Source organism: Bactrocera tryoni, chromosome 1 (assembly GCF_016617805.1).
Source record: "Bactrocera tryoni isolate S06 chromosome 1, CSIRO_BtryS06_freeze2, whole genome shotgun sequence".
Taxonomy (NCBI): Eukaryota; Metazoa; Arthropoda; class Insecta; order Diptera; family Tephritidae; genus Bactrocera; species Bactrocera tryoni.
In genome coordinates this window covers 73,704,717-73,719,807 of record NC_052499.1, presented here as the reverse complement: position 1 = coordinate 73,719,807, position 15,091 = coordinate 73,704,717, and the positions used below count along the sequence as shown (strand labels likewise).

General features: G+C 37.8%; 1 protein-coding gene across 7 annotated transcripts in view; it reads left to right on the top strand.

Annotated features, from left to right (window-relative positions):
• The window catches only part of LOC120767090, a 34,440-nt gene that overhangs the window by 4,175 nt on the left and 15,174 nt on the right, over positions 1-15,091 (top strand). For 3 of the 7 annotated variants that reach the window (XM_040092980.1, XM_040092981.1, XM_040092979.1), the window contains exons 1-2: positions 2,969-3,228; positions 11,356-12,725. In XM_040092980.1, the coding sequence (XP_039948914.1) occupies positions 11,576-12,725 (1,150 nt within the window). In that variant the 5' untranslated portion in view covers positions 2,969-3,228; positions 11,356-11,575. Of the gene's footprint in view, positions 1-2,968; positions 3,229-3,904; positions 4,011-11,355; positions 12,726-15,091 lie in introns of those variants that run through there. The other 4 variants (XM_040092982.1, XM_040092983.1, XM_040092973.1 and 1 more) reach the window with 3 other exon arrangements.

The following is a 15,091-nucleotide window of genomic DNA, read 5'->3' as shown; positions in this document are numbered from 1 at the left end:
TTGACCGAACATTTGGGCTTACGAAAGGTGTATGCACGGTTTGTTCCGCACGAATTGATTGACGACCAAAAACGCCGTCTCATCGATCCACGCTTGTGACCGATTATTTGACAAAAATTACATTTTAACCAATAACCACTCCCCGTATTCACCTGATATGGCACCGTACGACTTCTTCCTTTTCGGAAAAACGTATTTGCCCATTAAAGGAAAGCGTTATGCAGACGTAGAGGCCATTCAAAAGGCTTTCATAGGCATACTAGCGGCCATACCGCCCAACGAGCTAAGACACTCGTTCGACATGCTTTTGGACTCGGCAAAAAGCTGTATTGAAGCAGAAGGACACTATTTTGAATAAAATAAATTGATTTTGCCGAAAAAACCATTTAGTCTGTTTTTTTTTAAGTCTTGTTTACTTTGGAACGCACCTTGTAGTATATACATAATGTGGTATATATATATGTATATACAAACTAGTCGCTCAGCTTTTGAGATATCGATTCGAAATTTTGCGCGCTTCCTTTGCTCCCAAAGAAGCTACTCATTTGTTTAACAACGAGTTTGAAATTTTGTATTTTCAGTGCAAAAATTGCTACGGAGTCGTTACAAATGTAGAAGAAGTGATTTGGGTAATCTACTTCATCATGAAAACAAGTATTTGAGTGGCACAAAGCATTCAGTGAAGGTCGTGAAGACACCAAATCCAGCCTCATGGGAATCGTTCAACCACCGCAGACAATGTTCAAGTGCCCATAAGACTAAGAACCGCTCGAAGTAATGAAAATATTGCGGCCGTTCAGGCAAGTGTTGCTGAAGGCTGCAATTTGTCGATTCGAAGACGTTCTCAAGAATTGGGGCTGTCTCAAACCGTAACCTGACGGATTTATTCACGGTTGACCTTGCCTTGGAACAACTTGAAAACGACATTTTTAAGAAAATCCTCTTTTCCGATGCGGCTCACTTTCATCTGAGTGGTGCGATAAATATACAAAACTGTCGATTCAGGTGCGAAAATAAGTCACAAAGTATTCATGAAAAACCAAAATTGACATTTTGGTGTGGCTTTTGGTCGGGTTGAATCAACGGTCCGTCCATCTTTCTAAATGAAGCGGTGTCGCCATCACTGTCAATGGAGAGCGGTATAGATCGATGATAATCAAACTTCACACGACCATAAAATGGTTCTACCAATGTAGGAATGTTTTCTATCGATTCCGTGGTATAATGGATGGTAGCATGTATGTATTTACGAAAATATATTATGAAGCATTTCGAAAATTATAGTTTTGAAATTTAAAAAAATCAGATCAATCAGACGAGCTGACACTCTGTACCACCCTAATGCATTTAAGTTTAACGAAGTGTACTTTATGCAATTTAATTCATGCTGTGTAAAGCAAAATTATGTCAAGCATATTGAGAACAACAAACTCATAGGACCTCTTCTAACACGCCACAGCGCATGTCCTGTGAGTCCTCGCCGCATACGCTCTTAGTTAAGTTACGCCTTGTGACATTTACCGACGACAATCGGAATTTCGTATTTTTGTTTTGATTCAAAGCAACAACTATTATAGTGTTTTGCTAAAACCGAAAAAGCGGGATTTCCGATTTTTTAATGAATGAACGGAACAGAAACGTGAGAGGTGAAACAAACATAATAAATTTAAATTTTACGATTCGTGAAAAGAATAACCAGTAATCAACTGTAATTATCTTAAATTCGTATAGGGCAAAGGATCGCCAAAGCTGTAGATAAAAATGTCTTTCCAAATATATCAACTTTTCAAAAAAAAAATATATATACATATATATATATATTAATAACATTAACTACAGTAAAAACGGTACTGTGTAGTGTGGGGACCATAAGTTCTATAAATTTATTTAGAAGAAATAACTCATCAAAGCCTTTAACAGCGAAATGTACAAAGAGAAACAAAAGGGAGTAGGCTCTAATTGAAATTGAGGATTGGAAGCGAGTTGACTTTTCGATGTCTTCTTGCATTCTAGCGCAGGACCTTTGGACCTCCAGTGAGCTCAGCTGGTCAACGACCACAAATTGTGCGACCGTGAGATCCTCCAGTCCAGAGTGAATCGTACGTGGTCCTCCGAACTACTGGCTCTTAGCAAAGTTCATCTCCTCGCAATTGTAGGTGTTCTGATTGAGCACTGTCCAATTACACGTGGTGTCCTATGCTCTTCGTCAAAGCTAGGGAGGCGAGTAGGAATCATCTTGCCACTTCTTCCACTATTGGCCGGCTTTTGCCAGACTGAGATTCATATATCACGGTAGACACATCTTTGGTGAACCAAGCGAAGTTGCTGGGATTGATATTAATCGCCTAAATAAATTTGTGGTAAGCTCGAAGTGCTTCGTGAATCTTAGGGGATGTGATGATACACTTTTAAGAGTTAACACAAAGAACGATCTACCGATTTTTGGACCAACCCTACCACCTAATCTAACCTCGGATCTAAATGTGAGAGACCTTGAATTGCAAGAACACTGCCTGAAGAAGAATTAAATATGTTTGAAAGGATAGTTGGGTTTATGATTTTGAATTCGTCGAGATTGGAATTCGATTGAATCGGCAATTCCTAAGAACTGATGTGTTAGAAACATATTTTTTTACTTTTAATTTAATAAAGTGTTTTTTCTGGGAAAACGAATGCTGATAATGTAATATGAATGGTTATTTTTCCGCGTTTACTGAAACTTTTCTCCATACCGGACAAATTTTCGCCTTTCTCTCTTAACTTCTATTTTCTACAAACCACAGAGCGGGACTCGCAGCACTACGCAGCGCGCACATGTGCACTCTCATCTAGAAATCCCTTGCGTGCATAAATTCCATAGCATATCCTACAAGTATACTTATATTAACCAAAAGCATCGCTACGAAGAGACGAAAGTAGAACATGGATTCGCAGGAGCTTGCGAATATTTCAAACGGCAAAGAACAAATCAGATCGCATTGTATTGTCAAGGAGCGTCAACTTGTCGCGAACTGTAGCGGATGTCCGCTGCCTATTGTTCAGAAAAAAAATAAAAGAATAAATTGGTATGAGTAGAGTAACAAAGTAAGCGCTAGAGTGCATTAACAAAGAAAACATTGAAGCATTGCGAATTGTTAAAAAACGAACAACAACAACAAGTGAATAAAATAAACGTGCAACGCTTGCGGCGTGAAATCTGTGCGATTTGTTGTAAAAATATTGAAAAAGGTAAACGCCCGTTTTGTGAAACGCATTGTTGTTGTATTGGAATATCGAAAAATAGTTTTATGGTTTGGATGGGCAGCTGAAATGCATTGAAGCATGTCAAAATACAACAATTTATGAAAATAAGCCAGAATCGGATTGAGAAAAAAATTAAAAATATTAAAAACATATACATATATAGTATATATAATACATATGTATATGAAATTTATTGAAATTGTGACTTGGAAATTTAATGCAAAACCAACGAAAGTCTCGTGCAAGGCATAATTTGTGACCAACAACTACTTAGTAGGTCACATATTGTCAATGCACGGACGTCTGTGTGTGTGTGTGTGTGCGTGCGTGTGTTTGTGTCTAGTATAAAGGCTCCTGCTTGTCAGCGGTCAAGCGCGATGCTAAAAATACAACAATAAAGGCATATTTAACTCGCCCAATTTGGTCTGGCTTATAGCGGTTAATTGCAGTAGTACATAAAACGTGCCCCCAGTACTTAACGATTCTGTCCGATAAATTTGCTCTGTGTGTGCGTGTATGTGTGTGCAGTTGTATGCATTTGTGTGGTTGTTGGTGTTGTGTAGTTGCAGCCACATGACTTTCCGCTATTGATACTATAATGTGTAGTGGTGACTAATATAACGGGAAATTAATCGATAAATTCACAAACAAAAAACAACAAAAACAACAACAACAAAGCGAGTAATAAAAGTCGCAATAATGCAGTGAGTTGGTGAAAATTTTTACAAACGTTTGTTTTTATAAGCAACTGCTTGCAATAAAAGCGTGTAAGTGCATATTAGCAAATTTTCATATTTTCATATATTTCTTGTATTGAGAAGGTAACAAATGTGACTGCAGCTTATTATTTATTGAGCGGTGGTGCCACATTGGCACAATTTGTACAAACGCGTTTGGGCGTAGTTGGAGGCTGAAGGCCAGGCCGACAGAACTACGCCGTACAAAGCAGTTAACGGTGTAGTAAAATTGTGTCGAAATTATGAAAATATATGTAAACATACATGCATATGTATGTACGTATGTATGTGCGTATGTGTATGCAACAAAACGACTCTTGTGTGTGTGTGTGTGTATACTTCATTATTTACTTTGGTTCGGCGCCTACTTCCGACTTGCAATGTGATATTGTTCATATTCGCCACTTTGAAAATTTTCGATGTGAAATGCATGAGCGTGACAAGCCACCGTGTGGCAGGACATTCCATGCGCGACAGCGATATGCGACATGCGTGGAAATTTCGTATCGATTCGTTTTATACGCTTGCTAAAGAGAGCGCTCACTCGCTCAGCTGCCGTTATAAATTATGCCATAATTATATGGCTTATATGTGTGTGTGTATATATTTGCATATGTATGCATCTGTATGTGTATGTGTGCTTGAGGCTATGAAATTTGACTTAAATGAAGAGTGGCTACCACTTCATCAAATATTATATATGTATGTTTGCTTTCTTGTTTTGTGCTCAAGTGCCTAGCGAATTTATGAATAATAATATCGTAAACACACACATACAAGCACACACTTGTGCATTTGTAGTTGTGTGTCGCACACTTGAGTAACTTTCCTTTGTTATTCTAATATTTTCACATCTGTAATATGTAAACATTTGTATATTATATGCCGTCATTATATATTATATACTTGTCGCTAATTATAACGGCTTGGGTCACTTGACTCGATAAAGTGGTCGTAAAGCATAGCAAAGCTTAAATGAGCATTAAAAGGAGCGTGATTCAGCTGCTAATGCATTATTTAAGGGCGCCAGGACTCTTTCATTCCAATTCAAATCAATCGCTGGGCAAATTTTCCGACTTCCTTGGTAATTAGTTCTGTTGGTATAGGACGAGAATTAAATATGCATGTACATACATATGTACTTATGTATAAGTATGTGTACATAATATTGTATTCTAAATGCGCAGCATATTTGCTTTGCATTAGATTGCGAAGATCTTTGAATATACGTTGAAGTAACAAGTAGAATTGTATTTGGCACTTAGAAGAAACAAGAAAAATGCTTTAATACGCTTTAAAAGTGGGGAGGAGTACGTACTCTGAGACCTGCCACAGTTTTATCGGGACGGAGGCAGCCTGCAGCCATTTCTACAAATTATCTTACACGCATTTTAAGGTGGCAGAATACCTCGACCTCGAGCCCAGGCTTCGACCCAACTCAAATACCTTAACCTGTTCGTAATATCTTTCGGTTAGGGGTTAATGGTCCGTAGCAGTTCAACAAGATCGGGAAGTCATTTAGCGTTACCCAGAATTCACCGCGTGGAGGCGAACCTGCATTACATCCCATTTAATTAGTTGACAATTGACAAGCTACCATTTTATACGAGTACTCTTGCAACGTGCAAGAATCAAAGCCAGCGAAATACATTAAAGTGCAACACGACTTATACATATTAATCATTACACATACATATGTTATATGTATGTATATGGGACCCGATTTTATCTATTACTGCTGTTCGCAGTAACTCGGACTGTGGTATGGGACGACTTACAAAGGTGCAAGAAAATCCGACGTCTTCGAGCCAAATTTTATTCAGCGATGAGGCCTATTTCTGACAGAAATGGTATGTAAGCAAGCAAAATTGCCGCATTTGGGACGTAGGGCAAGATTCAAGAGCTGCCATTACATCCAGAAAAGATAAGGTTTTGGTGTGGCTTGTGGGCCGGTGGAATCACCGGTGAGAACGTAATCGTCAATGGCGACCGTCAACGCCAACTATTGAGCTCAGGATCTCGGCAACATTTGTTTTCAACAAGACGGCGCCACTTCCCTCACATCGCATCAATCAATGGATTTATTGAGAAACCATTTCGGTGTGCACATAATTTCACGTTTCGGGCCGGTCGATTGGCCACCAAGATAGTGTGATATCACACTGTTATATTTTTTCCTGTGGCGATATGTAAAGTCTATGCGGGCAAACCCGCTTCGATTCAGGCCGTGGGGCACAACACCACGCACGCCATTTGCCAGTTACCTGTCGAAATGCTCGAACGAGTCATCGAAAATTGGACTAATCGGAGGAACCATCTGACTCGTAGCAGCGGCCAACATTCGGAAGAAATAATCTTCAAAAAATAAATGCCAAATAACGTTCTTTCGAATTAAATTTGTAATTTCTTTTTTTCTATTAAAAGTAGGGAACCGCCTTTTATAAAAACTATGTAAATAAGTGAACGCATAAAAACCTCAGTGACCGCATTTCCATCGCAAATCGCTACTGAATCCCAACAAAGTTTATTCTTTTCTAAACCGGAGGGTTATCAGTCTTCTGCATACAATGCGTTAAATGAATGATGAGCACAATAAAAATAAAAAGTAGAAAACACTGTAAATATTTTCCTTAACGCGGATCATATCTTTTCAACTTTAAATACTGTGAATGCTAAACAATTTATGAATTATGCGTAGAGTACATAAATTTTACCCCAGAAAAACACAACAAATACTTATTTTCACTTGACCTCATCCTACGCACACATTTGGCAATAAATTTAAAAGTTGGCCTACGAACAACAAACTTGAAGTGATAATATCCAATTTTTTTGTCTTTTGGTTCAAATTAATCTTCCACTGGCGACATTTAGACTGGTGGTAATGACTTCAGAATTGTTGCACGTTCTCATTTCAATTGTTAAGGACAATTTTCTCAACTTTTTGTTGTTATTATATTAATGTAAACAGTTTACTTGCGGTTTGGTCTCGCTCATTCTGACCGTCTACAGTACAAACAAAAATATAAAGGTGGGTCTAGCTGTAGGAAATTAAATCCGTCAAAATTTACTTAGGTAAATCGGATACCTGGGGCTACTAACGGAAATTACTTGCCGACAAACATTAGAAAATAGCTCGTTTTGCTTGGCCAAAAATAAAAATGGAAACAACAACAACTGTGTTAATGTGTATCATTGTAAACTGACACTATCAAGGGGCATGAGGATACCGTGTACAATGGCGGCAAACCAAACACGGGCGTCGCTACAGAGTTCTACGATTTGGTACAGTGAAGGTGGAAATTTGAAATTTTTTTTGCCATGTTTTTGTTTTAAATGTATCACTTTTTTGGATTTATTTTAATTCTCAGAATAATTTTGTATTGGTTGGTGTGCAATTCATATTTAACGGTATTATTTATAGTAAAAAAGTTCAGTATATGTAGAGTAAAACTGTGGAAATTTACGAAATATAAAGAGAGTTTTGTACAAATTGTAATTGAATTTGGTTTAGTGAATTAAAATTATATGAAAAAATATAAAACTATGTTATCGAAACTGATAACAGGCGGCATCTTCAACGGGTAGTATATAAAGGTTAACTTCGTATGTTTCTGACAACATAATCGCTTATTTTGACGGTTCGTGTTCGGCTTATTTTACTCAGACAGCTTCGCCAGCTTATTGGCAATCCAACCTCACGAATATTTCAGATGTTCTTGATTTTGCTATCTCGAAAGGTTTTAACTCAAGACACAACGTACTTTCACCTGTTTGGACGAACATAAATACTATCTGACCACAGCATAGTTCAGCTTGAAGTTAATACTACATATAGCAAGTGTACTTGGCAAAGAGTCAAACATTCTTAAATATCGTACATGGCTAGAGAACAATGTGTATACCAACAGCACCATTTGCTCTGACCAAATATTGACTATGCTGTGGAACCCCTGATCAGTAGCATTCAAAATGATGCCCTCGTGAGCACGCCTATTGCTAGATCCACAGAGAGCAACCATGAGCGAGACAGGCTTTCCTGGTTTGATGAAATAATGACAAAGCTGAGAGAGAAGATACGTTTTAGCATGCATGGTAAGTTAGCAGAAAGGCTTTCTGGAAACTACGCAATAAGTCAGTAGAAGTATATCTGGGTGCTGGTAGACCAGGAGATCCAGAAATTGTCAACCGCAGAAGTCTCTGGTGCCGAACTATGGCAATGCTAGGAAAAGCGGATTACACATTTCGAAAACACCTTTACTTGTAACGAGTTTAGTGACAATACTAGCATAGCAGAAGCCTTTTGTGTGCTCCACATTATCTACAAGGTTGACCTCTCAGTGTTGAAATGTGATTCCATAATTACGATGACCTATGCGAATGACACTGCACTTTTAGTGTCGAGTAGCAATTCTACTGCCGCCTTCAGTAAACTGCGAGCGCAATTGACCACTCTAGAACGGCGGCTCACAAAATGGTTATTCACATTAATACTGAAAAGTCCATACAAGTGGTGTATACCCTCAGCTGCGAAATATGTACTCTAGTGGCCTTATATGGGCAGTTCCTATCAACAAACACAAGCGCAAAATATCTGGGAATTACAATTGATAAAAGAAGTACATGGAGAGGCGTCGTGAAAATGAAGAGAACTCAGCTAAGGATAAGGTTTGCGCAGATGTAGTGGCTCCTAAGGCCAAAATCACGGCTCTGCTTGAAAAACAAGCTACGACTGTAGAATATAATATTCAGACCGATCTGGTCGTGTAGAAGTGAAATCTGGAGAAACTCAGTTGCGCCATTTTCCTTTTTTAAAAGTCTCACTATTCCGACCATATTTTGGATGAGAATTTCGAACTGCGGCTTCTAAGCTTTCATTATTTTTCAAATTGTCAGCTAACAATTTTTTTAGGGTTTTCAATTATTTACCACATACTTAATTGACGGTAAATATAAATCTTGCGTTAATTACAATCTTGCATTAACTTTGGTATACCTTTTATTTAAAAATATTCTCCGAAAATTCTAAGTTGATTCGGCAAACAGTTTCGGAGATGTAAGCGTATTAGTAAGAATTCGGTAATTAGCTCACAACACTTCAAACGGTTTGCTTGAAACGATGTTTACAGAGTCGATGAGAAAATTTTCTCCGAAACGGTTGGACCTAAAAGTTATATTTATCAGGTAATGATAAAAGAAATAAGATTGACAAGTCGTCAGATCATTACGTGCTTTCATCTACTACAGGAGAATTTTTTGGTTTTTGGATTTGAGATAATTCAAAGTAGAAAAATATTCACTACCGCCCGACGCCTTTTTTTCGAAGTCCCTACTGAAGTTCGCTGGCGAGATCAAGGGAATCTACGTGGTTTTAAAATTAATAGAAACATACTAAAATGTACTGAAAAAACAACGGTCATCATCGGTCCATATTTCTTCAAATGCCGGTAAGAACGTAACCCTAAATGGCGACCTAATAACCGACTATTTGATGCCTGAAATTGAAGCTTGTGATCGCATCAATCAATGGATTTATTGAGAGAATACTTCGGTGAACAGATAAATTCACGTTTTAGGCCGGTCGATTGGCCATCAAGATCGTGTGTTATCGCACCGTTAGATTTTTTCCTGTTTGGATAGGTAAAGTCTAAGTCCATGCGGATAATCTCTCGATTCGATTCAGGCTTTAGAGCAAAACATCACTCACGTCTTTCGCCAGTTAACAGTCGAAATGCTCGAACGATTCTTTGAAAATAGACTACACGGTTTAATCATGTAAGACGTAGCCGCGGCATTTTGAATATGAATAAGATAATAAACATGTTCCATTAAATTTGAAGTTTATGTGATTTTTCTTAAAAAAAAATAGGTAGTAGTAGAATCACCCTTTTTACCTCAAATACATGTCTGTAAAAAACAAACAAAAATGCGTTTTCTGACTTGCTAGTGGATATAATCTCATATTTAATCTTAGAGTTATTTCATGTTTACTTATCGCATTCTCCATGAATTTGTTTATGAGTATAAATTAATCGGATAAATTGGATCTAAACGAAGGGTTTATAACCTTTGCATGCTACTGTAAATTCCAACATAAAACAGAACTTTAAAAAAAATACAGAACAAATGGTTTTTCGGCAAAATCAATTTATTTTATTCAAAATAGTCTTCTTCTGCTTTAATACAGCTTTTTGCACGGTCCAAGAGCATATCGAACGAGTGTTTTAGCTCGTTGGGCGGTATGGCCGTCAGTATGCCGGTGCAAGCCTTTTGAATGGCCTCTACGTCTACATAACGATTTCCTTTCATGAGCAAATTCATTTTTTCAAAAACGAAGAAGTCGCACGATGCCATATCAGGTGAATACGGGGAGTGGTTAATGTTTAAAATGTGATTTTTGGTCAAATAATCGGTCATAAGCGTCGATCGTTGATTCTGATTCTGAACAATTTTTGGTCGTCAGTCAATTTGTGCGGAACAAACCGTGCACACACCTTTCGTAAGCCCAAATGTTCGCTCAAAATGCGATAAATCGATGTTTTTTAGATGTTCAATTCCATTTCCATGAATTTCAATGATGATTTCGTCTGATTTTCGATGAAGTCATGCAAAGTTTCGATGGAATTTCCGGTGATAACGGATTTTGATTGGCCCACATGTTGATCGTCATTTATGTCCTCACGACCACTTTGAAAACGTTGAAACAACTCGTGCACTTTGCTAAGGGATAGGCAATCATCGCCATAAACTTGTTTCATCAATTGAAACCTTTCGGTAAAAGTTTTACCAATTTTAAAACAAAATTTAAAGTTGGCTCTTTGTTCGAAGCTCATTTTCGCACCGATAACACAAACATACTGACACTTAAAACGCAATAACTTCACTTTCAATGGATAAAATGTCAGGCAATTCTCACTGGACTGGCATCATCATGGGGGGGGGGCACTAAATTCAAAAAGTCCTGTTTACTTTGGGAACGCACCTTGTATAGCGGGCATATTATATTACACTGTAGAACATTTTTGGGATTATTGTCTGGGGGGTGAGAAATTCCAAGTCAGGGTGATGGTACTAGGCCTTATCTTGATGTTTTTTCGCTTTGTTGTAACATTTTGACAAAAACGTAGTTTTTTTTTTACAATGTTACAACTAAGCGAAAAAACATCAAGATAAGAAACAAATTTAAAAGGTCAAAAAAAATGACACATACGAACGCCAAACCCTTTGAGGGTTTTACTATACTGACCTAGTACCATCACCCTGACTTGGAATTTCTCACCCACCAGATTAGCTGTTGTACTGTGTTATATACATATACTTGTATGTACATATAAGTTTCATATTCCGTCTCACTTCTTTACCGATATTCTTCCAGGTTTTTTATGTGGCGCAACCAACAGCAGAAAATCTGAAAGCGGGAAATTAGAGCGTATCAAGTTTGAAAAATCGAACAGAATGGATGAGGACCACGACGACGACAACATAATATGAGATCAGATGGGGCTGTAAAGCCCCACCATAAAGCTTTCGTCTCCACTGCTCACGGCAGTCGTAGTAAAGACGCTAAACTATACATACGAAACAAATGTTAGCGAATGAATGTGAGGAAAATACAACGTTCGTATCAACCATTGTTATCGCTTCAAATAAACACTGTTGCTGCCGCCGTTCACACAACTGCCGCTTCTGCTGTTGCTGATGCTTTCGTGATCGTCGTCGTCGTTGTCGTTGTCGTCGTCGTCGTCGTCGTTGTTGCTGTCGCCGCAAATGTTGCCGTTATTGCTGATTATCGAACAGTCTATGTTACACTGCGGCTCGGACCAGATAGTAATAGCAAAGGGAATCGTAAGAGGCATACCCAACATTACAACAGCAACTACTTAAAAATATTAATAACAACAACAAAAAGAAAAACAAAAACGTACACAATTAAAAACAATGCACGCCATTGTTATGAGCCGTTAGACGATCAAAACAATCGCAATGCTATTATAAAATGCGACAAGAAAAACATTCTAGAAAAATATAAATGTGTAGTTTTTAAAATTAACAAAAATACAATTAACTCTACGAAAGCTTTAACACGAAATAACGAAAACACCGATTTTAAGGATACTCGTCTAAGTGAAATGGCCAGCAACGTACATAAAATGGAAACGTCTCTGAATATTTCGCCATCGGTGGAACGCCACGACGCCGATGTCGATCGCGGCGTGTCCGTGTCAGGCAATTACAATCAGAATGTCACAACTAAGTCCAATACTAAAAGTAGTGCATTCCTAACGTTGCCATTTCTAACGGTTTTCTGGCTATCAATTTGTGGTTTCGCCACTTCATTATTCAATATTCAAGCGTTCGCCGCGAAAATGCTGCGCCTACAAGAATCGCTAGTACTGTGTGGCATTACGGGCAACAACAACCAACATCATGGGAAACCAAGTGGCGGCTCACCATTAGTGCCATCGCTGCTGACACAGTTGCCTGTGCATAAGCCGTTGCCGCCACGACTACCCCGAACAGCCGCGGCCGCAGCATCCACATCACTAGTTGGCAGTGACTTGTGCGCCAGTTCATTTACGTCAATGATTTCTGCACCGCAAACACGTGTCCCTTTCACCATTTCGTATGTGTTCTATGCCATGTTCATCCTTTTCCTGTTGCCCACGGTGCACAGCGATGATGGTGACAATTTCTTCTTAGTCAACACATTCAGCATGAGCCCGGAAACTACCACCCCACCATTCGGTGAGTAAGACTGCACTTTCTCTTATGTAATACTTATGATAATCTTGTAAGAGAGCATATAGTGTCTTGTAATTAATGGAACAACGCAAAGAAGACAATGTTTTATCAAATAAGATCATCTGCCTTGAGCCTTGAAGATAACATCCTTTATTTTCACAAGCTCTTAAGTGTTGAAAGGTGTTTGTAAATACGAGCTACAGCTTTTGAGAGCTTTTGCAATAGCTTTTGCGCTTTTTAAGATATTTTGTTACACACACTTTGGTCTGAAAGGTAATGAGTATAGCCTAGATCTGCATTTCAGATAGCATTTTTATTATAAGTAAAGAAAAACTGCTGAGTTATGATTATCACTTAGACTAGTGCAGCAGTGTTTGAAAAATATACCAAAAGCTGCGATCGGAAAAAGGAAGAGAAGGACGTGGTTGGTTGTTGTAGATCTTTTCAATAAGTACAATATTGCCATATCACTTTTATCTATAAGAGTCGTAACATTGCCGGAAATAAGTTGTTTATAACCATTAAAAACTCAACCACGCCTCTCCCCTTTTTTTCGACGACCTCAGATCGCCTGTAAATTATTTTACATTTAATGTTCGTTATTTTATCTTTCGTTTCCGATGGGTTTCTTCCTACTAAGTTTTTTTGTTACCAAAAACTATCTACCCTAGTCTATATTAGTTTTTTAATATCCGCACAATAGTTCAGAGATAGAGAGTGGAAAGAGGTGAGAGCTTTCCAGTTAGTCTTATGAAAATCATTCTCATTGCTTATATTTGGATCTTGATTACAGTTACATACTTCTAAATACGGACAAATCTTTTCACTAGAGTTTTGCTGGATGTTTCTTTGAGTTTCTCTTTCTTTAAGCATTTGAGCTGGAAGGGCGTTAGTTTTTTGAAGGTAAAATATTTTGTTTTGACTCCCCAATTTGGGTCGTGATAGCACTAGCGTGAGTTAGGGCGCACTCTTTCCATTTAAAGATGACATATGGTATGGTGTATGGTATATCTAACTTTTAATTCCTATCTGAAACTTTTCTATAGACTATAAAGAAAAACTTTTATCTATAGTTTTTTTTCAATTGTCGATATCACGGGCAATCGAAAGTGACATCGACATTATGGATATTGATATCGATACTTCTTAAATGCAACACAAACGACCTTCTTCGGACTAACGGGTTAAACATGGATGTGGAACATTACCATGAGTGAAATCATTGTCAAGTCTGTGGACTTCTAAGTGCGAAAGCCTTGAAAGTTAGGTCTGCCGGCTAGCGAAGTGGCGAAGTCGCGTTTTTGACATATTTAGCAGACAGATTGCCGACACTTTATTTGTTTATAAAAAAATTGTGCCATTTATTATTCATCGATTTCTTATGCCTGCCAGAACTATCGATATCGTGCACATATATTATTTATCCCGAAATAGCAGCCATCTCTAGGTGCCAAACAAATTAACCTCAAACACTCAGCACTGTCGTCGCTTTGTAAGGCATTCAGCGATAAGAGCAAAGTGATGGAAATTTCATAGAGTGATGCAAAGTTGGCAAGCTTAGTTCGAAAAAAAATTGGTATTAATTACAAAAACAATGCAGGCATGCTGTGAACAATTTTACATATGTATGTACACTATTGCGATAAGTAAATGTATAATATTAACAGGAAAAAATATTTAGTTTTCCTGAAACATGAGATTAGCTTATTATATTATAATACAGTAGGAAAAGTGGCGAGGATTATGGCGCCGGGTTTGGTTGTGAGCCACTTCGTGAGGGTACTTCAAATCATGTATCCCTGGCAGGCGGCCTAACGACTCGTAAGCTGAAGGTGTGGGTTCGAACTCAACGTGTTGTTCCCAGCAGGATAGTGTATAGAAAATTGCTGAGTAGTTAAGGCACGCAAACTCTGTTATTATTGGGGAGGAGTTGTTAATTCAATTGGAGTGTGGGTGTAACCCACTAACTATATAAATGTTTGAATTACATAGTTGAAATACATACTTCAATTATATACCTTATTAACATATGATATTTGCATGTGTAGAAGGCAAATTATTTACCTCCTTCTATTAATTTACTAATACAAATCAGTTGTAATAAATAAATTCTTGTGACAAATTGCTATAATTTACATTCACGAGTGTTTAGGGAATGCATTAAGTTATTAGAGAATTATTGCTAATAATTTGTTTCAAAATTAAAATGGAGGATTTGCGTATTTTTTAGATTTTTAAACGCTATAATAGGTTTTTAAATTTAAATTGCAACCAGTAATAGGACAATGAGCTAAATTAAAAATTATCTAAATCGAAATTTATTTCCGCGTGCTTGACGTCTAGCTTCTCATCCACATCACCATACTTTC